Source organism: Amblyraja radiata, chromosome 1 (assembly GCF_010909765.2).
Source record: "Amblyraja radiata isolate CabotCenter1 chromosome 1, sAmbRad1.1.pri, whole genome shotgun sequence".
Classification (NCBI taxonomy): Eukaryota; Metazoa; Chordata; class Chondrichthyes; order Rajiformes; family Rajidae; genus Amblyraja; species Amblyraja radiata.
Genome location: NC_045956.1, coordinates 162,081,075 through 162,107,020, shown reverse-complemented (window position 1 = coordinate 162,107,020; position 25,946 = coordinate 162,081,075). Strand labels below are relative to the sequence as shown.

Sequence of the window (25,946 nt, the reverse complement as noted above, 5' to 3'; positions counted from 1 at the left end):
TTTATTGCTGGATGTACTGAATACCAAAGGAGGCGAGACATATCTGAAATACTATTTACATTATTAGTCCCCCTATTGAAGTAAAAATGCTATAAGTATTGTCAGCAGGGCGGCACAGTGGTAGAGTTGCTGCCTTATTGTGCTTACAGCGCCAGAGACCTATGTTCGATCCCAACTGCTGGTGCTGTCCTTACGGAGTTTGTACGTTCTCCACGTGACCGCGTGGATTTTCTCCGAGAACTTCGGTTTCCTTCCACACTCCAAAGACATACAGGTTTGTAGGTTAATTGGCTTGGTATAAAAACTTTTTTTTTTTTTAATTATAAATTGTCCCTGGTGTCGGATAGTGTTAATGTGCGGGGATCGCTGGTCAGTGCGTACTCGATGGACCGAAAGGCCAGTTTCCGCACTGTATCTCTAAACTAAACTAAAACTAAGTAGTTCCAAGAAAGCTGGGGAACCAGTTCAGAGAACACATGAGAAGTGGTTCAGAGAAACGTTACTGAATTATAACTGGAATGGAAGGGGTTGACTCATGACAAAAGGTTTGACAGACCAGGCTTGCATCTGCTGGACTTTAGAAGAGCCAGAGGAGTCTTGATTAAAACATGCAGGTTGTAAAGGTCCCCGACATGGTGGATGTGAAGAGGATGCTTGCCTTTTGTAGGAAAATCTAGAATTAAGGGTCGCTGGTTAGAAATAAATGGTCACCCATTTATTACAGAGATGAGCACCAATATTTTTCCTGCTAGAGGGCCGAACTTTAAGTATCCTTTTAAGTTACTTCAGTTCAGTTTAGTTTATTGTCACGTGTACCGAAGTACAGTAGAAAGCTTTTGTTGCCTATTAACCAGCCATAGAAAGTCAATACATGATTACAATTGAGCCATTCACAGTGTACAGATATATGATAGTTAGTGCAAGATAAAGCCAATAAAGTCCGATCAAAGATAGTCCGAGGGTCACCAATGAGGGAGAGTATTCGGAGGGATTCGTGAATTTAGATGGACAAGGGCTGATTAGGGATAGTCAGTGTGGTTTTGTACGTGGGAGATCGTGTCTCATGAATCTGATTGAGTTTTTTCATGATGCGACCAAAAAGGTTGATGAGGAGATGTTGTATTAATCGATTTTCAGTAAGGCATTCAACAAGGTTCCACATGGTCGGCTGCTATAGAAGGTTAGATCGCACGGGATCCAAGGAGAGATAGCTGAATGGATAGAAAATTAGCTTCATGGAAGGAAGCAGAGGGTGATGGTGGAAGGTTGTTTTTCAGACTGGAGGCCTGTGACTAGTAGTGTGCCTCAGGGTTTGGTGCTGGGCCCATTGCTGATCTTCATCTATATCAATGATTTGGATAAGAATTAACTTGGCATGATTAGCAAATTTGTAGATGACACAAAAGTAGGTGGTTTTGTAGTTAGTGAAGATGGTTGTCAAAAATTGCAGCAGGATCTTGATCGATTGGCCAGGTGGGCTGAGGAATGGTTAACTGGAATTTAATACGGAGAAATGCGAGGTGCGACATTTTGGGATGTCCAACATGGGCAGGACCTATACAGTGGATGGTGGGACTCTGGGGAGTGTTGTAGAGCAGAGAGATCTAGGAACATCGTTGCTTGAAATCAGCATCGTGGGTAGATAAGGTGGTCAAAAAGGCTTTCGGCACTTTGGCCTTCATCAGTCAGATCACTGAGTATAGAAGTTGGGAGGTCATGTTGCAGTTGTATAAGATGTTGATGAGGCCACAGAGTATTGTGTTCAGTTTTGAGCACCATGTTATAGGAAAAATATGTTGTCAAGCTGGGAGTCAAATAGTATGTTTGAACCAAGCCACACCATTAATCTCAATAAATATTCAATGGCAGCACTTTGAACAAGCGCAGAGGTAGGTGTTTCAAGCCAAAAGGGGAGCAAGGATGTGAATGTGGGGGCTTCATCAGCTGTTCTGTGTGATATTTGTCCTCAATGTGTAATACCTGACAACATTGAGAAACAATGCACTGAGTCATTATAACCCTGCTTTATATGCTGCTAATACTGTTAACCCTGCTAATATTGTGAGCAATTTTGGGCACCATATCCGAGTAAGGATGAGCTGGCTCTGGAGAGGGTCCAGAGGAGGTTTACAAGAATGATCCCAGGAATGAGTAGCATTTGTCGGCACTGGGCCTGTACTCACTGGAGTTTAGAAGAATGAGGGGGGACCTCATTGAAACGTACAGAATAATGAAAGGCTTGGATAGAGTGGATGTAGAGAGGATGTTTCCACTAGTGGTAGCGTCTAGGACTAGTGGTCATAGCCTCAGAAATAAAGGACGTTCTTTTAGGAAGGAGATGAGGAGAAATGTCTTTAGTCAGAGGGTGGTGAATCTGTGGAATTCTTTGCCACAGAAGGCTGTGGAGGCCACATCAGTGGATATTTTAAGGCAGAGATAGATAGATTCTTGATTAGTACAGGTGTCAGAGGTTATGGGGACAAGAATACTCGCTAGAATTTAGAAGATTGAGGGGGGATCTTATAGAAACTTACAAAATTCTTAAGCGGTTGGACAGGCTAGATGCGGGAAGATTGTTCCCGATGTTGGGGAAGTCCAGAACAAGGGGTCACAGTTTAAGGATAAGGGGGAAATCTTATAGGACTGAGATGAGAAAAACATTTTTCACACAGAGAGTGGTGAATCTCTGGAATTCTCTGCCACAGAAGGTAGTTCAGGCCAGTTCATTGGCTATATTTAAGAGGGAGTTAGATGTGGCCCTTGTGGCTAAAGGGGTCAGGGGGTATGGAGAGAAGGCAGGTACAGGATACTGAGTTGGATGATCAGCCATGATCATATTGAATGGCGGTGCAGGCTCGAAGGGCCGAATGGCCTACTCCTGCACCCAATTTCTATGTTTCTAAGAGAGAAAGAGATAGATCAGCCATGATTGAATGGCGGAGTAGACTTGATAGGCCGAATGGACTAATTCTACTCTTATTCCTTGTGATCTTATGACCTTTCTTTGTGGGTTTATTTAGTGAAAGTTGCTCCATGTACAGTGAAATGCTCTGGGACTTCCAGGAAGAGTTCTTCAGTGTTATATTTCAGTTTTCAGAAAGAGGAAGAGCCATCTTGGGGAACGGCTGCTAACCAGCAGCCGTCCGTTTAATTCTTTTTTTTTCCAGTTTTTAGTTAGTTTTGTTCGTCGTTTTTTCGGAGAAATGGACTTCATATTGTGGGGGGAAGGAGGTAACCTTACTTCTAGGTCCCTACCTGGTCGGTGATCCAGCTTTTTCTCTGGGCTGCCCGTCGACCCGTCCTCGTGGCATACCAGCGGGCTTGGAGCGCCGTTTCCTGGTGGGGACCGCCCAGCACCTCGACTTCGGTGGCGGCACATCGCTGGAGCGCTATCGTGGAGCGGAGCGGGCGATGCCTTGCCTGGGTCGCCGCGCTGGATCGACGCGCTGGAGCGTGAGCTGTGACCGCCGAGAGCAACACCTCCGGGCTGCGGGTCTGCGGAGCGGAGCGGGCGGCGCAGACATTAACATCGGGAGCCTGGGAGCTCCAACTCGGTGCGTCCTTGTCGGCTTCGGAAGCCGGCAATCCCCTGCTAGGTAGCGGCCGTTCCAGGTGGCCCAGCCGCTGTGAGGACTCTCCCGACGCTGGGGCAAGACCACCCGGCTAGAACGGCCAGGAACATCGCGCCTCCGTTGAGGCAACAGTGGTGGCCTTAATAGGCCTGACTTTTGGGAGAACTGGGGTTGGGGACTGGACTTTTGTTACCACTGTGGGGGGATGATTTTTCTGTGTGTAAGGTACTTTGTTAGTCTGTGTCCAAGATGGCTGTCGGAAGAGAGAGTGGACGCTGGCGCGCTTTAGCTGCCGCTGCTCTCTCTTCACATTGTGTTTTTTTTGATTTTTTGATTTTGTGTCTTTGGAGCGATTTCTATCTTTAATTTGTGTATTGATGATGTCCTTATTATTTATTTTTCTCCGACTATATGTTTTTTTTCTCTTCTGTTTAATCTTTGTAAGGTGACCTTGAGATTTGAAAGGCGCCCGAAAATAAAATGTATTATTATTATTATTATTATTATTATATGAAAGTGCCTTTCTTTACAGTGGAAATCCAGTCGTTTGTGTTCCTAGTAGAATCAAGGAAGTGCAGAGGTTGTGATTGTTGCAGAGTGAGTGGAAGGTTCTGCAACAATTGCAGTGGATAAGGAGTGATTGAAGAAGGGCCCCGACCCAAAACGTCACCTATCCACGTACTCCTGAGATGCTGCCTGGCCCACCCAGCTACTCCAGCACTCTGTGTCTTAGTTTGTGTTACTGTTGCCTCGATACAGACTGCTTCAGGCAAGCAAACCTATCTAAAGACAGGGTTTCTATTCAATATCAAATACCATCAACAACTTACACAGATATCAGAAACTGAACAAAAACTCAAGCCATCATGAACCCTGACTAGTCAGGGAACATCGACATAAAAAGATGGAGTAACTCAGCGGGTCAGCCAACATCTCTGGAGAAAGGAACAGGTGAAATGTTTGGGTCAAGACTCTCTTTCAGACTCTAAGGGAAGAAGTCTATGGAGGTCAGAGTGACTGTGATAGTCATAGAGCTAAGCAGCATGGAAACGGGTCCTTCGGCCCAACTCATCCATGCCGCCCAGGTTGTTTAAGAATAAGGGGAAGGCCATTTAGGACTGAGATGAGGAAAAACATTTTCACCCAGAGAGTTGTGAATCTGTGGAATTCTCTGCCACAGAAGGCAGTGGAGGCCAATTCACTGGATGTTTTCAAGAGGGTTAGATTTAGCTCTGAGGGCTAAAGGAATCAAGGGATATGGGGATAAAAGCCGGAACGGGGTACTGATTTTAGATGATCAATCATGATCATATTGAATGGAGGTGCTGAATTGAAGGGCCGAATGGCCAACTCCAGCACCTATTTTTCTATGTTTCTATGTCAATTAAGCATTTGCACTTGCTTGCACATGGCCCATATCCCTTCATGCCTTTCCTGTCCCCATCGGCATTGCCTTTGAAATGTTGTAACTGTACCCGCCTCTACCATTTCCTCTGGCCGAAAGTAACCCCTCGGGTAATGATAGTCCACAACGCTGGTGTCCTGCAAGGATGTGCCCTCAGCCCTGTGACACACCCCTTATAAACTCACAACAGCACGGCCAAATTCTGCTCTTCCTGCATTTACAGGTTTGCAGATGACAACACCGGATATAGACCTTCAGCCCAGAGACATTAGATTAGACGAACTACGTACCAATGTCTGATTATGGGAGTGTGTAGGGGGTCACCTGATATGAACGGAATTGGGAGTCTGCCGGGTACCACCCACTGCGTGTAGACCTGGGGGACCCCCCAAGGAGCTAAAAAATGGGTGCTAAATAGATGAGTGAGGTGCCAATTTAATCCGCTACCATGTGTGCTCACTGCCATGCCTATATCAACAACACAAACAGCAGACATTTTTCCCCACTGCAAAAGGCCCGCCAGACCCCACACATAGGGGCCAAAAAATGGGCTAGCATATAGACGGGCAAGGTACCACTCAAAAATAATGGCAAATTAACAAGTTGAGTTCGTAGAGTACAAAATGGGTTACGCCAGACAAATAGTCGGCTGCACTACAGGTACCAGACACCCCAAAAATGGACACCCTAGACCCTGCTGTCCAACTAGGCTAGCCTAGATATTGTGGGTACCAGCTAAAACCAAGTTTAAATCATCTACCACACCTTGGGGAATATAAAGCGACCTATGACAGAACAATTATCTGCTGCATTGGGGCCCACCAGACCCCCTAAATGGGCCCTTGGGCCAATCTAGGCTAGTCTTAGATATTAAAGGTATCAGCTAAAATCAGGTTTAGATGATCAATCACGGCCTAGGAAATACCAAATGACCCATGCCAGAATGATAACCCATTGCCTTGGCCTTACCAGAACCCCCCCCCCCCCCTAAAAAGTCCTTGGGCCCAAGTAGGCTAGTTTAGCTATTAAAAATATGAGCTGAACCAGTTTTATATGATCACAACCTTCAGCTAGTGAATACAAAGTGACTCGTGTCAAAAAATTAACCACTTTATCGACCATTTCCACAACAACCAATTTCAATGAGAAGAGGGACAAGAGGCTAATAGTAGGTATAAACTGTTGGAGTGTCCTATTTGGCTTTCTATATATTTGGCCATTTGAATGCGGTGACAAGCTCTCCTTAGCTGCATCCAAACAATATATCAACATCGGATTGGATGGAAGTTTTTGCAGTAAAGAATCACTGTTTACGGCTGTTTGAGGTAAGTTGTTTTGCTTTGTTGCATAATTATAGTTTGCTATTATAATTCAGGGATATCATGCATGATTCAGTTATGGAGTTCAGTTGATAATTTCCATTAAACCAATGCCATGGGGCAATGCCATGCCCAGAGCACATGGCCCCCTAGAGGTACAATGACTGACACGTGGTTCGGATCCAGTATCAGCAAGTGCATATAAAAGCCCTGTGGAATTTGTGCAATAAACAATGCTATATAGGCCCAAGTACAATTTAAGCTGGAATATTCTGTTATTTGTTGGTGATTTATCTTAGGGATGGACTTTAATTTGATAAGCTTACAGAGTCATCTCCCGTCTTTAAGAAAAACTACGGAAAGCCGTATCAGACATCCTATAGTATGGACATAATTGCAATATCAGTAGTGATGCAGTGAGTGTATGCTTAAAATATTAAACTCAATAATGTGGTTTATTGTCAGGCTCAATTTGTGCCATCATAGGATGTTTTATCTGTGGCATGGTCAGCAAATAGTTTGAAGATACTTGTTCTGTACTTTAGATTCATTACATTCAGTGTCGTGTTTAAAATTGTAAGTATGAATTTTGGTGCATTTGCAATATTTACTTACCATATATCACAGTGGAACATTTGCAATATTTACTGACTCCCAATTCCGTTCATTTCAGGTGACCCCCTACACACTGCCATAGTCAGACATTGGTACGCAGTTTGTCTAACCTAATGTCTCTGGGCTGAAGGTCTAATAGGCCGGATCCCGAACAAGACAGAGATGGAGTACAGGAAGGAGCTTAATAACACAATATCAATGTCAGCAAAACAAAGGTCGTAAATGAGGTAGTTACATTCCTCAGTCAGCATCAATGGTGGTGGTGAAGAGATTCATGTTCTTAGGCGAAAATAGAACATAGAAAAATACAGAACAGGAACAGGCCCTTCAGGCCACAATGTCTGTGCCTACCATGATGCCAAGATTAACGAATCTCATCTGCCTGCACGTGATCCAAATCCCTACATTCGCTGCAAAGCCGAAAGCTACAAAGACTGTTAAATGCCACTATCATATCTGCCTCCACCATCGCCATGGCAGCAGGTTCCAGGCACGCAACACTGTAAAAATATAACTTGCTGCACACATCGGCTTTATACCTTGTCCCTTTCACCTTAAAGCTATGCTCTCTAGCATTTAACATTTCCCCACTGGGAAAAATGTTCTGTCTACCCGATCGATGCCTCTCGAAATTTTATTTACTTTTATCAGGTCTCCCCACAATCTCCGGCATTCCAAGAGAAAACAATCCAAGTCTGTCCAACCTCTCTTCGCAGCTGCCACCCTCTAATCCTCATTCTGGTCAACCACTTCTCCACCCTCTTCAAAGCCTTCACATCCTTCCTGTAACGAGGCGACCAGAACTGCACGCAATACTCCAAATGTGGCTGAACAAAAGTTATATAAAGCTGCATCACGAATTCCTGACTCTTGTACACAATACCCCAACCAATGAAGGCAAGCACCAATCGCCTCCTTTGTCATTCAATCTCCTTTTGCTGTCACTTCCAGCGAGCTCAAGATCACTCTGTACATCAATGCTGTTAAAAGTATTGCCATTGACTGTCTATTTTCCACTTACATTCGACATTCCAAAATCAACTCCTCATACTTGCTCCGATTAAACTCCATCGGCCATTTCTCTGCCCATTTCTGTGGTTGATCTATATCCCATTGCATACTTTCGCAGCCTTCCACACAGTCCATGACCCGTGTAATCTTAGTTTCATCTGCATTTTACGAACCAACCCATCTTAATTTATGTTCAAGTCATTTACATACATCACACACAACAGGGTTCCAGCACAGATCTTTGCAGACCTCCACTGGTCACAGACCTCCAGCAAGCTCGTTGTCGTTCCACCACAACCCTCTGTCTTCTATTAGTAAGCCAGTTCTGAATTCATATGACCAAGTCACTGTGACTTACTAAAACCCATGTAGCCAACATCCACATTGATCACTTTCGTCATTAAAATAAACTCGTTAGTAAGACACGACCTGCCGTGTAGAAAGCAATGCTGACCGGACCTAATTAACCCATTATTTTCCAAACCCTATCCTGAAGAATCCTCTCCAAATATCATCAGCAATTCGTCCTGGTCCAACCACCTTGAAGCAGTGGCCAAGAAAACACCCCAATGCTTTTATTTGTACAAGTTCAAGTTCAAGTGAATTTATTGTCATGTGTCCCTGTGTAGGACAATTAAATTCTTGCTTTGCTTCAGCACACAGAACATAGTAGGCATTTACTACAAAACAGATAAGTGTGTCCATATACCATGATATAAATATATACACACATGAATAAATAAACTGATAAAGTGCAAATAATAGAAAATGGGTTATTAAAATCAGAGTTTTGTCCGAGCCAGGTACAAAGCATGCGATGAGTGTGTGTTGCAGCCTGGTTTGGCAACTGCTCCTGCCCAAGACCGCAAGAAATTACAGAGAGTTATGTCCAGCACACAAATCAGCCTCTTCCCTACAGACTCCATCTACACCTCATGCTGCCATGGGGAAGCAGCCAACATAACCAAGGACCATTCACACCCCGATCATTCCCTCTTCTCCCATTGCTCATCAGGCAGAAGATACAAACATTTGAAGGCACACACACCACCAGATTCAGGAACACCTACTTCCCCACTGTTATCAGACTAATGAATGGACACCACAGTAGCGAAGGGTGCAAGGCTAAACCTACCAAGTTGCAGCCCTTGCATTTTTTTACCTGCACTTTCTCTCCAGCTGTAACATGATATTTTACACTCAAGTATTTTTTCTTTACACATGTTTATGGCGTGATTACATGACATTGTATGATTTAACTGGTTAACATGCAAAACAACGTTTCTCACTGTATCTCGGCACACACACAAAAATACCCTTTTAAATCTTTCCCCTTTCATCTTTATAGTCAGTCACACAGCACAGAAACAGGCCCTTTGGCCCAACTTGACCACATCAACCAATATGTCCCATCTACACTTGTCGGCATTTGGCCCACAACCCTCTAAATCTGTCCTATCCATGTAGCTGTCTAAATGTTTCTTAAACATTGCAATAGTCCCCAACTCAACTGCCTCTAGCAGCTCATTCCATACACCCACTGCCCTTTGTGTAAAAAAGTTACTCCTAGTTTTAGACTCTGAGGAAAAGACTGTGGCAAACCACCTTATCTATGCCCCTCATGATTTTTATCAACTTCTACAAGGCCACCCCTCAGCCCCCTACACTCCAGGGAAAAACATCCTATACTATCCAACTCTCCTTAAAATACAAACCCTCTAATCTCAGTCTCATCATCGTTAAACCTTTTTGCCATCTTTCCACTTTAATAACATCCTTCTTAAAAGGGCGACCTGAAGTGTACACAGTGGCCACAAGTCTCCAAATGTGGCCGTACCTGTCAAGGGAAGGCCTAGTCAGCCACAGCAGGAAACGCAACCACAGCTGAAACATTCCCCTCTCCACAGCAAAACGATGTGAAACCTGCACCATCATCTTGCAGATGGACGGATGCCAACCAGAAGTGTACACAGTACTCCAAATGTGGCCGTACCAACAATTGGATTAAAAGGGCAGAGAAACACTAGAATGGCCATTCTCAAAGAGGATGGGAAACTCGTAAATGATAATGAGCGTTTGATGACACTGGACCTGTACTCGCTGGACTTTAGAAAAATGAGAGGGGACCTCATTGAAATGCACAGAATAGTGAAAGGTTTGGATAGAGTGGATGTGGAGAGGTGTTTCCACTAGTGGGAGAGTCTAGGACTAGAGGTTAGAGCCTCAGAATTTAAGGACGATCTTTTAGGAAGGAGATGAGGAGGAATTTCTTTAGTCAGAGGGTGGTGAATCTGTGGAATTCTCTGCCACAGAAGGTTGTGGAGGCAAAGTCAGCGGATATATTTAAGTCAGAAATAGATAGATTCTTGATTAGTGCGAGTGTCAGTGGTTATGGGGAGAAGGCAGGAGAATGGGGTTAGGAGGGAGAGATAGATCAGCCATGATTGAATAGCAGAGGAGCTTGATGGGCCGAATGACCTAATTCTGCTCCTTTCACTTATGATCTTATAATAAAATGTCACCAAAGAAACCAACACAATATTTTAAGGGATAGCATGGCTAACATACCTTTTTCCTTTGATCCTTCTGTTTTTCCCGGAAATCCTCCAGCTTTTTGATTTCTTCCCGTAAACTGCTTGCTAGCTGGATGTGTGACAGCCCTACATTCTCAATCTCTGCAAGAAAATGAAACACAATTGGTTGTTGTGACAGAAGGGACAGCAAAGGAATCTGGGGTGAAAAAAAACGCAAAGTGTTGGTGTAACTGGTGCAACAACAGTCCCAAGATGGGTCTCGACCCAAAATATCACAAATCCTTTTTCTCTAGAGATGCTGCCTGGCCCACTGAGTTACTCCAGCATTTTGTGTTTATCTGTTGGTGTAATTCATTGGGTCAGGCAACATCCATGGAGGGAACGGACAGTCGACGTTTCGGGTCGAGAAACTATTTCAGCATTAAAATATTTTTCCATGCCCAGTATCCCAAAGGAAATTAAATGTGATAACGGCAGAATGGCATGTTTGAAAATGATAGCGCAAAATGCCACCAGCTGTAGTCATCCTCAAACTGTAGAGCATCCTGGACAATACAGCTCACCCCATCCGGAGGAGCACCTTCAGCAACTGATGCAGGACAGAACACCACAGGAGATCCTTCTTCCCTGTGGCTATCAAACTGTACAACTCCTCCCCCTGCTGTCGTGGGGTAGACTGATTCCCCTCCCCCTCCCACAATCTTTGTGCAACCCCAATCCTTTCCACTCATCACTTTAATTTCATGTTTCGTGTATTTCGTGTTTTTATGGCAGATCAATTACCCTCCTGGGATAAATAAAGTTGTATCGTATCGTTTTGTATCATTTAAAAAGATATTGCACCCTGTAAAAATCTAACAATGCCTCAGGGTGAAAATCTGCCCTGCATATAAAAACATACCGTTGTTCAAGAAGGAACTGCAGATGCTGGAAAATCGATGGTACACAAAAATGCTGGAGAAACTCAGCGGGTGCAGCAGCATCTATGGAGTGAAGGAAATAGGTAACGTTTTGGGCTTTCAGTCTGAAGAAGGGTTTGAGCCCGAAACGTTACCTATTTCCTTCGCTCCATAGATGCTGCTGCACCCGCTGAGTTTCTCCAGCATTTTTGTGTACCTATAAAAACATACCGTTGGAGGAATTCGGCAGGTCAGGCAGCACCAGTTGACAGGGACTGTTGATGTTTCATGTGGAGGCCCGACACTGGGATGGAGAGTGTAAAGAGGATATCGGCAGCAAAAAGAGGAGATAGGGAAGGGCGAGGCAGAGGTTGGCAGGTGATAGACCACAACAGGCAGGTGATAAGTAGCGACTGCATAGGGCTCTGTAACTTTATGACTGCAAATGCTGGAGTCTGCTAAGGAGGGAGGGAAGGTGGAGAATGGAACTAGATAACAACATAAAACTGGAACAGGCCTTTTGGCCCAGGATGTCTGTGCCCAACATAAGATTATCATAAGTGTCATAAGCTTCATAGGTCAGGTCTGGGGGAGTTCCCCCCCGCCCCGGGTACCATGTAATCCCGTGCTACCTGCTCCATGGTCGCATAGTCAGCGACTAAAAAGTCTCCCCCACCTGGTTTGCCAGGTGAGGAGGTGGCTGTGGACCCCCAGCAGGACCAAAAACAAGATCTGTCAAAGGGTGGATGAGCTCCTAGTGATCAATGGCCATCCACACTTCAGTAGAAGTTGCGATCACTGTCGTACATAGCATTGTGAGGCACCGTGCCCGTTGATATTTTCAACGGTAATGATGATGATGATGATCATATTCTTACGTTTTCTTTACCACTCTATCTACTGGTGTTGCTACTTTCTGGGAGGTGTGTACTTGGACCCCCAAGATCCGTCTCTACATCATTGCTGTTAAGGGTCCTGCCTGTAACTACATACTTTTCCCTTACATTTGACCTCCAAAATTGTAACAGCACACACTTGCCCATATTACACTCTATCTGCCATTCCTCTGCCCATATCTGTGATGAACCCATATCCTTTGACGGCATTCTTCACTGTTCACAACCCCACCAATTTAAAAAAAAAAATTTTACTAAATCATCTGCAAACCTACTAACCAACCTAACCACATTTTCATCATTTATATATTTCACAAACACTAATTTCTGTGGAACACGACTGGTCATGGACCTCTAGCCAGAATAAACCCCATTAACTACTCCACTCAGCCAGTTCCAAATCCAAACCATGAACCCTTTGAAACTTAATCTTCTGGATCAGCCTACATGAAGACCTTGTCAAATGTCGTACCAAATTCACGTAGTCAACGTTTCCTGCCCTACCTTCATCAATCACCTTTGTCAACCTCAGAAAACTCAGCCAAGCCACGTACAACGGCATTGCTGATTTCCCCTAATTAACCCATTCTCTTCCACATGAGAGTAAATCTTATCCCGAAGAATCCTCTCCATTAGTTTCCCTCCAACTGATGTTTCCCTCCAACTCATTCTGGCTTACAATGTTCTGGATTGTCGCTATTCTCTTAATAAGTAAAGGAGCAACACGAGTTACTCTTTAGTTCTCCGGAAGCTCACCTTTGGCTAGGGAGGATACAGAAATCTTCATCAAGGCCTCAGCAATCTCCGCTTGCCTTTCCCAACAACGTGGGATTAATCCTATAAGGCCCTGAGGATCTATCCACCTTTACGTTTTGCAAGAGAGCAATACCGCCTCCTGTATGACCTCAAAGTGCCCTTGCATATTGGTATACCTCACACTGATCTCACTTCCTCCATGCCCCTCTCCTTTATGAATCTCATTCCATCTAGGTCATGGACCTCTAGCCATTTCACCTACATCCTCTGACTCCAAGCACAAATCCCCTCCTATAATCTTGAGTGGTCCTACCCTCTCCCTAGTTATCCTCTTGTTTTTAATGTATAAAAAACCTTTGGATTTACTTTAATCTTACCTACCAATTATACCTTAACAAATGACATCGTTTTGAGAGAGGAAGAAACATATCTGTAATTATATGCGAGTTATCTGAAATTGAAAAATTCAGTGTTCACACCAATTATTTAAAGGCTACCTGATGAGTTGCTGTTTTTCTAGAGGAAGAAACTGTAGACGCTGGTTTACACCAAAGATAGATAAAATGCTGGAGTAACTCAGCAGGCCAGGCAGCATCTCTGGAGAGAAGGAATGGGTGACGTTTCGGGTTGGGACCCTTCTTCAGACTGAGACATGGAGATATGGAAGGGTAAGGTGTGAAAACACAGATCATAAGAGCAATAATCAAGGAAATGAAGAATGGTACATTCTTAGCCGAGGGGAAGGTGACTAAGAGGCACTCGATCAGTAATATTTAATCAGGAGGACAATGAAACTAATCGGAAAACTAGCGTGGGGGAAGGAGAGAGAGGGTTACTTGAAGTTAGAAAAATCAATATTCATACCGCTGGGTTGTAATGCCCCTGTCCCACTTAGGAAACCTGAACGGAATCCTCTGGTGACCTTGCGCCCCACCCAAGGTGTCCGTGAGGTTCCCAGAGGTTTTGGTCACTCTCCCTAATGGTCGAAAGTGGTTTCCGCGTAGTCGAGGCTTCTTCTATGTTCCTGCGATTATTTCAACAAATTCAAAACCGGCCTCGACTAAAAATAGGTTGCTGTTTGGTCGAAGCCAGTGGAGTGAGGTTGCTATTTACTTACAGGCAGTCGAAGGCCATCTCCTTCGCTGAGGGACCATTTTGATTGGCCCATTGGAGTTTTCAGCAAAGATCCTATAGGATCTTTGGTTTTCAGGACCTAGAAGACCCGCCGGAAGGTAAAATGCCCGCTAACTTTATTCTTCTAACTTCTTAAAACTGTCTCCACTCCTTCTTCCCCCCCCCCCCCCCCTTCTCTCCCCTTCCTCCCACGCTCTCTAAAGGACTTGCCGTGCTCTGTGGTCGAGGCTTTCCAGGCGAGTGACCAATACCTCTGGCGACTCACGGAAACCCTGGGTGGGGCGCAAGGTCACTAGGGGTTTCCGTTCAGGTTTCCTAAGTGGGACGGGGCATTAGTTGCCCGTGAAATATGAGGTGTTGTTCCTCCAATTTCAGCTAGTCAGAATGAGGCCCAACACAAATTGTGACTATCGTTTTCCGAGATAGTGTTTAGTTTCACCATGGCAGCAGGGAACAGGCAGGTCAGTGTGGGAAGGGGAGTTCAAATAGTTAACACTCAGGAGCTCAAGTTGACCATTGTGAAATGAGCGTAGATGCTGCCCGACTGTATATTGTATCTATTATATACAACATAAAATTTATTAATTAATCCCCCCTGTAGAAATGAGGGCTGCAATTGTATGATAGGAGTGATTTGTAGGGATTTCAAATGTACACTGAATCCCAAAGCCAGCCTGCCCCGTCCAAAGTTTGTTAATTTTGTCTCCTAATCCAAAACATATCACCTCACAGTTGCTGACAGTCTAAGATCAGGCTTTTGGCAAGAACAGCAGCCTCTTTATTCAAGTAACAGACTCGAGCGCCCTAAATTCTACTTAGTAGATAGTTAGGAGGAAGGGGAGAGAAGGGGGGGGGGGAAGAAGGAGTGGAGACAGTTTTAAGAAGTTAGAAGAATAAAGTTAGTGGGCATTTTACCTTCCGGTGGGTCTTCTAGGTCCTGAAAACCAAAGATCTTTGCTGAAAACACCAATGTCCAAGTAGGTCCAAATAGTGAAGGTGAATTTTGTATAGCTCTTCGATGGAGTTTCAAGTAATAATAAGCCAAAAGACTAGTGTGTGCTGACCGGATATTGAATCACAGCTTAGAGAAGATTAACACTTACGTTGTTTAAAGACGTCGAATGCCCTCTTCAGCGTACTAGAGTTGGGGAGGAAAAATAAATAAATCAGGTGAATAGCTTGGAGTGCGTGACATGTCAGCCATCGTCACGTCAGTCATTTAGTCACTTCATGTGCACAGGTCTCGTACTTAAGATTTTGTTTCCACTGCCTTTCTTTCCAACCCCAGCTGAACAATGCAGTGACCTAAGGTACACAAAAATGCTGGAGAAACTCAGCGGGTGCAGCAGCATCTATGGAGCGAAGGAAATAGGCAACGTTTCGTGCCGAAACGTTGCCTATTTCCTTCGCTCCATAGATGCTGCTGCACCCGCTGAGTTTCTCCAGCATTTTTGTGTACCTTCGATTTTCCAGCATCTGCAGTCCCTTCTTAAATGCAGTGACCGAGAAGCGTTTCAAATATGTACACTCTAGATGAGACTTTATTTTGGGAATTTACTGTCTGTTCATTGACTGCTCCAGAGAAAGTTAAGTCAACTATATTTAATTGTCTGGGTCGTGTATAGGCCAGACAAGGAAGGGGGTGGAGAAAGGAAAAAAGTTCCATTTAAATTACAATCATTGCCAAACTTAATTCAAAAAGTTATTAGATTTCTTGAGTGTAGTTTTAGACTTTACCTTGCACTTGAGTTACAGCGCGGAATCAGGCACTTTGGCCCACCGAGTTCGCAGCAACCAGCAATCCCCGTACACTAGCACTATCCTACTCACTAGGGACAATTTACAATATTACCAAAGCCAATTAACCTACAAACCTATATGTCTTAGGAGTGTGGGAGGAATCCGGAGCTGCTGGATAAAACCCATGCAGTTACAGGTAGAACGTTATAAACTCCATAGAGACAGCACTCGTAGTCAGTATCGAACCCGGGACTCTGGCGCTGTAAGGCAGCAACTCTACCACTGCGCCATGGTGCTGCCCTGCTGGTTTTGTGACCGGCAATAATGACATTCACAATCTCTAAGAGACTACTCCAGTGGCATTAATGAAATCCAACACCCATAATTCCCGAGAACGCAGGGGAGGAAGAAATACAATATTATTGTGCCCCTGGAGAAAGGGAATTCGGCATCAGTACCCAATAAGGCCAACAGAATGTGTAGAAAAGAACTGCAGTTGCTGGTTTAAATGGAAGGTAGGCACAATATGCTGGAGTAACTCAGGCAGCATCTCTGGAGAGAAGGAATGGGTGACGTTTCGGGTCGAGACCCTTCTTCTGACTGATGTCAAGGGAGTGGGCGGGACAGAGATAGAATGTAGTCGGAGGCAGTAAGATGGGTGTGAGAGCTGGGAAGAGGGAGGGGATGGAGAGAGAGGGAAAGCAAGGGCTATTTGAAGTTAGAGAAGTCAATGTTCATACCGCTGGGGTGTAAGCTGCCCAAGTGAAATATGAGGTGCTGTTCCTCCAATTTGCACTGGGCCTCACTCTGACAATGGATGAGGCCCAGGACAGGAAGGTCAGATTGGGAATGGGAGGGGGAGGGGGAGGGGGAGCTAAAGTGCTGAGCAACCGGGAGATCAGGTAGGTTAAGACGGACTGAGCGGAGGTGTTCAGCGAAACGATCGCCGAGCCTGTGCTTGGTCTCACCGATGTACAGAAACTGACACCTGGAACAGAGGATACAGTAGATTAGGTTGGAGGAGGTGCAAGTGAACCTCTGCCTCCCCTGAAAAGACTATCGCGGTCCTTGGATGGAGTCGAGGGGGGAAGTAAAGCGACAGGTGTTGCATCTCCTGCGGTTGCAGCGGAGAGTACCTGGGGAGGGTGTGGTTTGGGTGGGAAGGGACACACATGGTTAAGGCATTCTCAACACCAACTGAAGGGTCTAAAACACCAGTGGAAAAACATTCAAAAAGCGACTGAATTCTTGGCTTTTCAAAGCAAGTCTAGGTCTATCCCAAAGAGTAATATGCTAGTATTGTTCACATCCAAGATCGAGAGAGTTATCAAGTTCTATAAATATTTAATACATTCTGGAAGCTGGAGATGAAACAAAAGGTACAGAGGCAATGAAGGGGTGTCATACTGTATCTGCTGCTAGGTCTGGTGGTGAGTTTTATTTCTTTCATGACCAAATGTTTCTCAGAAACATGGAACTATGAGTAAAGTGCTGCTTCCAGCCGAGGTGCTCAGCGTTGACTCTGTGCTCAGCTCCGATTTTCTCATGACTGAATATTGTAACATTTTGAGAAAAATTCACCTCAGAAAATGCTCACAAAACTTACTTCAGTTCATTCTGACCACACACTTTCTTCGACAACGAAACCAAATCCTTCCCGTACCTCTCCTCGATGGATATCCTGGTTGACAGAAATGCAGCATTACATCATGGACAGTGGTAATAATTAGTCACTAGATACACCTTTTGAGGATTATACCGAGCAAATAAACACAAAAACACCCAAAAACTAACCACAGCCTTGGATCCCACCAGACAAGAGCATGTGGAACTTCTCAATAGCCACATGCAATGGATGCCCATCTCTCGGTGAAGAAGTGATATTCACAATATCTAAGTGAGTACTCCAGTGTCATATATCAAACTACAACACCCATAATTCCCGAGGAGGCAGGGGAAGACGAATTACGCCAAAGGGTATTATTGTACCGAAGATTGACACAAAATGCTGGAGTAACTCAGCGCGACTGGCAGCATCTCTGGATAGAAGGAATGGGTGATGTTTTGGGTTGAGACCCTTCTTCAGACTGAGAGTCGGGGAGAGGGAGACTGAGATAAGGAAGTGTAAGACGTAAAAATGGGACATCAAAGGGGATGGGACCAAGGAAAAAGTAGAATAGATGATTATTAGCCAAGAGAAGGTGACAACGAAGCATAGAGATAAAAGGAGATTTGGCATTAGTGCCCAATAAGGCAGACAGAATCCCAATGCACATAGTTAGGCATTCCTAACGACTACTGATGGGTCCAAAAAGCCAGTGGATCAAACAACCATCTGCACTCTTGTCTTTCCAAAGCAATGCTAGGTCAATACCAAATATTTATGCGCATATATTATAAACAAAAGGTGCAGGGGATTTTCATATTTACTTCAAAAGGATTAGACATGCAGGTGAAATTGGCTGCAATTGAGTTTGCTGTATGCAGCTCAGTATCAATGGTATAATTTATGACTATTTTCCAGGCTCAACCAGGTAGGTTTACGGTCTGTTTACCTACTTTAAAAAAAAATTAACAATCATGTCGCTTCTTATAAATGTGACTACTTAGCAACCCCAACCTTGCACTGTGAATGGGCGGGCCGATTACACAGTGCAACCAGGAAAGATGGACAGTGAGTGCACAGAAGAAACCTCCTCCCAACGTGTCGGACATTAAGCCAGACCTCCGATAGCATTTTGAAAGATGCCATTTTTGAACGGCAGCACAGCGGCATAGCTGTTTGAGCTGCTGCCTCACAGCGCCACAGACCCGGGTTCGATCCTGACCTCTGGTGCTGTCTGTGTGGAGTTTGCATGTTTTCCCTGCGACCGCATGGGTTTGCTCCGGATGTTTCCACATCCCAAAGACATGTGCGTTTGTAGGTTAATTGGCCTCTGTAAATTGCCCCTAGTGTGCAGACAGTTGGTGAGGAAGTGGGATAACTAGCGTGGACTCAGTGGGCCAAAGGGCCCATTTCCATGCTGCTTCTCCAAATTAGCTTTCTAATTAGTTCAAGTCCCGTTGCTGTTTTAGGCTCTGCTGCCATTTTGGTAATATTTACTCATTCATGACAATTAACTGCTCTTAAAACAAAACCATCACCACATTGTTGATTGTCTTACCAATTATCTGCAAACCGGTGTTGATAGAAAAGATTTGGCCCCGTGAACTGCATCACATTCTCCATCATGTCTAAAGGGCCTGTCCCACGAGCATGCGACTCCATGCAGCGAGCGTGACCTAACGTTGTCGCTTGAGCCGTACGGCCTCGTGGGGCCGGTCCCACTTCAATCGACGGAGCCGTATGGAGTTGTGCGGGGCTAGTTCGGACATCGTGCGGGCTCCGAAAAACTGACACTGTCCAAAAATCCCGCGCGGCAACGGCCTGTTGGCCTGCAATGCATTGAGGCCGTACGCAGCGCCTCGATGGGCGTACGCAGCGTCTCGACGCCGTACGCAGCATCTTGATGGCGTACGCCTAGCGCATGGCGTTGCGTGATGACGTAACCGCTCGACGCCGTGCGACGTCCAAATTCAGTTGGCCCGCCTCCTGCCCAGCTGAGTGGTGAGCATGATGTCGGGACCAGCTCCATACGGCTCTGCGGTTGGAAGTGGGACCGGCCCCGCGAGGCCGTACGCCTCAAGCCACCACATTTGGCCGCGCTTGCCGCATGCAGTCGCATGCTGGTGGGACAGGCCCTTTACCCTCCACATCACCGAACTGTCAAAGTAAATGAAACCCTTTGCTGCTGGTACTATTCAGTTTCAGAGTCGGATCACAATAAGACCTGGAGTGCTTGGAGAACGAGTCTGGTGCAGTTAATAGCAACACCAAAGCTAGTGAACTGAGAGCTAATTGAAATAGCCATGAATTGAGTAAAATTAATATGATGTCATCAGCAGCATTAGTTTTCACGCAAATACATTAATGAAATAGTAGTCAAGACTCGAGAGTGTTTAAATGTCATATGTACCGACTACGGAACAATAAAATTTAACTTGCAATAGCATAACAATCCTGTGAACACAATACACATAGATATAACGTGTAAAAAGCTACATTTAGATATGAAGATTACAGGTAAGTTCATAAGACATAGGTGCATATTTTGGACTTTCGACCCATCGGACCTACCCCACCATTCAATCACCGTTCTATCTTTCCTTTTCAACCTCATTCTCCTGCCTTCTCCCCGTAACCTTTGACACCCTTACTAATCAAGAACCTATCAATCTCTGCTGTAAAACTTCCCTATGACTTGGCCACCACAGCCATCTGTGGCAACAAATGTCACAGATTCACCAGCCGCTGGCTAAAGAAATGTCTCCTCATCTCCTTTCTATCGGTACGTCCTTTTATGCTAAAGCTATGACCTCTGGACCTAGACTCCCCCACTAGTGGAAACACCCTCTCCTCATCCAATCTATCCAGGCCTTCCAATTATATATTGGTTATATTAAATCTGAATTCTATTACTTCAGAAGTCAAGAATGCAGAGAATCCTATTGATATTAGTTTATTATTATCACATGTACCAAGAAAGAGTGACGCCTTTTTTGTTTGTGTGTGTCCAGTCAAATCAGATAATACTAGGCATGAATACAATCACCACTTTTTAAATATTATGGTCAATTTCATTAAGTCTCATGGATACAAATGCTATTAAATATAAATATGTTTGGAAGGGATTACTGGTAAACGTGGCGATGTAATTTATCATACGGAAATGAGATTGCTCATCAGGAAGTGTCTTTAAAACATTTGTGAATTTGATACCAAAAGTCAGAAGTTTCTTTAAAAAATGAAAGCAAAGCCCATGACCTCTTGCAGGCTGCTGACTGATCACTTCACATCTTATTAAATTATATTCTCCCATTTTCTGATAGCATAGAGAAAGGTCATTCAGACCATCGGGTATACACACTTTCCCCATGACCTACTCTCTTTTATATTCCCATCTACCTCTCCCACCTACACCAGGGGTTATTGACACAGTCATAGAGTGATACAGTGTGGAAACAGGCCATTCTGCCCAACTTGCCCACACTGTCCCAGCTACACTAGTCCCACCTGCCTGCACTTGGTCCATAGCGCTCCAAACCTGTCCTATACATGTACATGTCTAAAGGGCCTGTTCCACGAGCATGCGCCTGCATGCGGCAAGCGCGACCTAACGTGGTCGCTTGAGCCGTACGGCCTCGCGGGGCCAGTCCCACTTCGATCGCTGGAGCCGTATGGAGTTGTGCGGAGCTGGTCACGACATCGCGCGGGGTCCGAAAAACTGACCGTGTTCAAAAATTCCGCGCGGCAATGGCCTACCGGCCCACAGCCGCCTCGACACCGTATGCACCACCTCGACGGGCGTGCGCAGCATCTCGATGCCGTACGCAGCGTCTTGACGCCATACGTCACACACGAACTTTCCGCGGACTTCGCTCGAACTTCACGTCACTCACTCGACCTCCGTGCGGTCCCCGCTTCTGGTTTGGTCGCGCTCGCCGCATGCAGGCGTATGCTGGTGGGACCGGCCCTGTACGGGGATCACTCGACCTCCGCGCGGCCCCCGCTTCCGGTTTGGTCGCGCTTGCCGCATGCAGGTCGCATGCTCGTGGGACAGGCCCTTAACTGTTTCTTAAATGTTGGGATAGTCCCTGCCTCAACTACCTCCTCTGGAATCTTGTTCAATACACCCACCACCCTTTGTGTGAAAATGTTACTCCTTGGATTCCTATTAAATCTTTTCCCCTTCATCTTGAAACTGTGTCCTCTGGTCCTCGATTCGCCTACTCTGGGCAATAGACTCTGTGCATCCACCCGATCTATTCCTCTCATGATCTTATACACCTCTATAAGATCACCCCTCAACCTCCTGCGCTCCAAGGAATAGAGACCCAGCCTACTCAACCTCTCCCGAAAGCTCATACCCTCTAGTCCTGGCAACATCTTTGGGATGTGGGGGGAGAGAGGTGGGTGGGGGGAGGGAACAAAACACTAGAATACCTGAGGGAAAACCCCAATCCTTTCCACTCGTCACTTTAATTTCATGTTTCATGTACCTTGTGTTTTTTGACTGTTGGCAGAATAAATTTCCCTCCTGGGATAAATAACGTTCGGTCATATCGTATCGCATGTGACAATGGCATTGAAACCAGCAGCCCCAGCAGAGGGGACTGTGCAGTTGTCAGATGAATACAATTCCTCTTTCCTTCTACACGGTATCTCGAGGGAGGAAAGGACATTGACGAAGAACATAAGTCAAACTAAAGTGATGCTAAATCTGCAAGAAATACAGAAGAGAAACTTGTCTGGGTTTTGTGCAGAGTATGGATAATCCTTCTATCACTTGGCTAACTGCTATGGCTGAACGCTTTGAGTAGTCATGAAGTTTCTTTTTGACTACCTGTTAATCTTTGGTGCAAATGAAAGGCTGTCAAAGCTGCAACTGAAAGTCACACTGACCTTGAGGCCAGATTGCCTGCCTGTTAGAAAGATGCAAATGCTTCGTTAGCAAATGTTAATTTAATTATAGTCATAGAGTGATAGTGTGGAAACAGGCCCTTCGGCCCAACTTGCCCACACCGGCCAACATGTCCCATCTACACTAGTCCCATCTGCTTGCATTTGGCCCATATCCCTCCAAACTTGTCATATCCATGTATAGAAACAAAGAAACATAGAAAATAGGTGCAGGAGTAGGCCATTCAGCTCTTCGAGCCTTCACCGCCATTCAATATGATCATGGCTGATCATCCAACTCGGAATCATGTACCTGCCTTCATACCCCCTGATACCTTTAGCCACAAGGGCCACATCTAACTCCCTCTTAAATATAGCCAATTAACTGGCCTCAACTACCTTCTGTGGCAGAGAATTCCAGAGATTCACCACTCTCTGTGTGAAAAATGTTTTTCTCATCTGGGTCCTAAAAGATTTCCCCCTTATCCTTAAACTGTGACCTCTTGTTCTGGATCTTTCTGTTTTTTAAATGTTGTGATGGTACCAGCCTCAACTACCTCTTCTGGCAACTTGTTCCATACACCCACCTGTGGAAAAAGTTACCCCTCACATTCCTATTAAATCTTTTCCCCTTCACCTTAAACCTATGTCTTCTGGTCCTCGATTCCCCTATTCTGGGCAAGAGACTGTGCATCTACCCGATCCATTCCTCTCATGATTTTATATACAATATAATTATTTTATAGATTTTATAATTATTAAAACCATACATAGTTACAAGCAGAGGGTTCCTCGGGCATAATGTGACTTAGTTCACTGCTTTTGAGTCTATTTAGTAAGTCCAACATAATCTTTAACATTACCAAACATTACACCATCAAAATCATTATCTATGATCTGGCCGCACTGTTAATTAATTCCGATTCAGCAAAATTATGTTCATGAACAATCAAAGCCAGAAACATTCATCATGCCGGTCAGCATCTGAGATTGGGGACGTGCCCAAATGTCAGGTAGCCAATGTGACGATGCAAAGATAGGCCGGTTAACAAGATGTGAAAAGAGGATTAGTGACTTGCAAATAAGTTTTGACAGGCTCAGCCAGTGGGGAAGAATTTGTAGATGGAGTATAACAAAGGAAGATATGAGGTTATCCATGTTGGAAATTTAGTTTAAAGATGCAGCAGTGAAACAGGCCCTCCAGCCCACGTCAACCGTCCAATTATACTAGTTATCCCACTAACACACCAGGGCCGATTAACCTACAAACCCGCCCATCTTTGGTATGTGGGAGGACAAGTGAAGATGAATGTAGGTCCCTTACAGTCAGAGACAGGTGAATTTATAACGGGAAACAAGGAAATCGCAGAGCAGTTAAATTAGTACTTTGGTTCTGTGTTCGCGAAGGAAAACACAAACAATCTCCTGGAAATACCAGGGGGCCGAGGATTTAGTGGGAGGGAGGAACTGAAGGGAATCCACATTAGTCAGAAAATGGACTGAAGGCAGATAACTCACCAGGGCCTGATAGCCAGCATTGCAGAGTACTCAAGGAGGTTGTGCTAGAAATCGTGGATGCATTGGTGATCATTTCTCAATGTCCTCTCGACTATGGACCAGTTCCTGTGGACTGGAGGTTAACCAATGCAACTCCACTTTTTAAGAATGGGGGGAAGAGAGAGAAAATGGGGAATTATAGACCAGTTAGCCTTACATCCATAATGGGGAAGATGCTGGAGTTGATTATTAAAGATGCTATAGCAGCGCATTTGGAAAGCAGAAACAGGATCGGTCAAAGTCAGCATGGATTTATGAAGGGGAAATCATGCTTGACTAATCTTTTGGAATTTTTTGAGGATGTAACAAATAGAATGGATAAGGGAGAGCCAGTGGATATGGTGTATTTGGACTTTCAAAAAGCCTTTGATAAGGTCCCACACAAGAGATTAGTGTGCAAAATTAGAGCATATTGTGTTGGAGGTAGGGTATTGACATGGATAGAGAACTGGTTGGCAGAAAGGAGGCAAAGAGTAGGAATTAACGGGTTATTTTCAGAATGGCAGGCAGTGACTAGTGGGGTGCCGCAAGGCTCACTGCTGGGACCTCAGTTGTTTACAATAAGATTAGACGAGGGAATTAAATGTAACATCTCTAAGTTTGTGAATGACACAAAGCTGGGTGGCAGTGTGAGCTGCGAGGAGGATCCTATGAGGCTGAAGGGTGACTTGGATAGGTTGGGTGAGTGGACAGAAGCATGGCAGATGCAGTATAATTTGGATAAATGCGAGGTTATCCACTTTGATGGCAAGAACAGGAAGGCAGATTATTATCTGAATGGTGTCAGATTAGGAAAAGGGGAGGTGCAACGAGACCTGGGTGTGCTTGTACATCAGTCACTGAAAGTAAGCATGCAGGTACAGCAGGCAGTAAAGAAAACCAATGGCATGTTGGCCTTAATTGCGAGAGGATTTGAGTTTAGGAGCAAGGAGGGCCTACTGCAGTTGTACAGGGCCCTGGTGAGACGCACCTGGAGTATTGTGTATAATTTTGGTCTCCTAATTAGAGGAAGGACATTATTGCTATTGAGGGAGTGCAGCGTAGGATCACCAGGTTAATTCCCAGGATGGCGGGACTGACGTATGATAGACAATAGACAATAAGTGCAGGAGTAGGCCATTCGGCCCTTCGAGCCAGCACTGCCATTTAATGTGATCATGGCTGACAATCCACAATGATGAAAGAATAGGTCGATGGAGCTTGTATTCGCTGGAATTTAGGATGAGAGGGAATCTTTTAGAAACATATAACCATCTTAGAGGATTGGACAGGGTAGATGCAGAATTTTTTTTCCTGATGTTGGGAGTGTCCAGAACCAAGAGTCACAGTTTAAGAATAAGGGGTAGACCACTTAACAGTGAGATAAGGAAAAATGTTTTCACCCAGAGAGTTGTGAACCTCTGGGAATTCTCTGCCACAGAAGGCAGTGGTGGCCAATCACTGGATGTTTTCAAGAGAGATTTAGATTTAGCTCTTCGGGTTTAGGGAATCAAGGGAAATGTGGAAAAAAGCAGGAACGGGGTTCTGATTTTGGATGATCAGCCATGATCATATTGAATGGCGGTGCTGGGTCCAAGGGCTGATTGGCCTGCTCCTGCACCTATTTTCTATGTTTCTATGAAACCAGAGCACACAGAGGAAATGTGGTGCAAACTCCACGCAGACAGCACCTGAGGTCAGGAATAGACAATAGACAATAGGTGCAGGAGGAGGCCATTCGGCCCTTCGAGCCAACACCGCCATTCAATGTGATGATGGCTGATCATCCCCAATCAGTACCCCGTACCTGCCTTCTCCCCATATCCCCTGACTCCGCTATCTTTACGAGCCCTATCTAGCTCTCTCTGGAAAGCATCCAGAGAACCTGCCACCACCGCCCTCTGAGGCAGAGAATTCCACAGACGCACAACTCTCTGTGAGAAAAAGTATTTCCTCGTCTCCGTTATAAATGGCTTACCCCTATTCTTAAACTGTGGCCCCTGGTTCTGGACTCCCCCAACATCGGGAAC

The 25,946-nt window shown here is 45.0% G+C and overlaps 1 protein-coding gene and 1 long non-coding RNA gene across 2 annotated transcripts in view; one reads left to right on the top strand and one right to left on the bottom strand.

The window, feature by feature from the left end:
- Window positions 1-25,946, bottom strand: part of pstpip2 (proline-serine-threonine phosphatase interacting protein 2) — a 113,108-nt gene that overhangs the window by 42,655 nt on the left and 44,507 nt on the right. Inside the window, exons 3-5 of the mRNA XM_033034370.1 lie at window positions 17,488-17,562; window positions 15,245-15,279; window positions 10,491-10,597 (exon numbers count right to left, since the gene is read on the bottom strand). Of these exons, the coding sequence (XP_032890261.1) occupies window positions 10,491-10,597; window positions 15,245-15,279; window positions 17,488-17,562 (217 nt within the window). The remainder of the gene's footprint in view (window positions 1-10,490; window positions 10,598-15,244; window positions 15,280-17,487; window positions 17,563-25,946) is intronic.
- Window positions 1,388-25,062, top strand: LOC116981367. The gene is made up of 3 exons (XR_004414220.1): window positions 1,388-1,537; window positions 14,603-14,606; window positions 25,027-25,062. It is a non-coding gene; the product is annotated as an uncharacterized LOC116981367 (long non-coding RNA).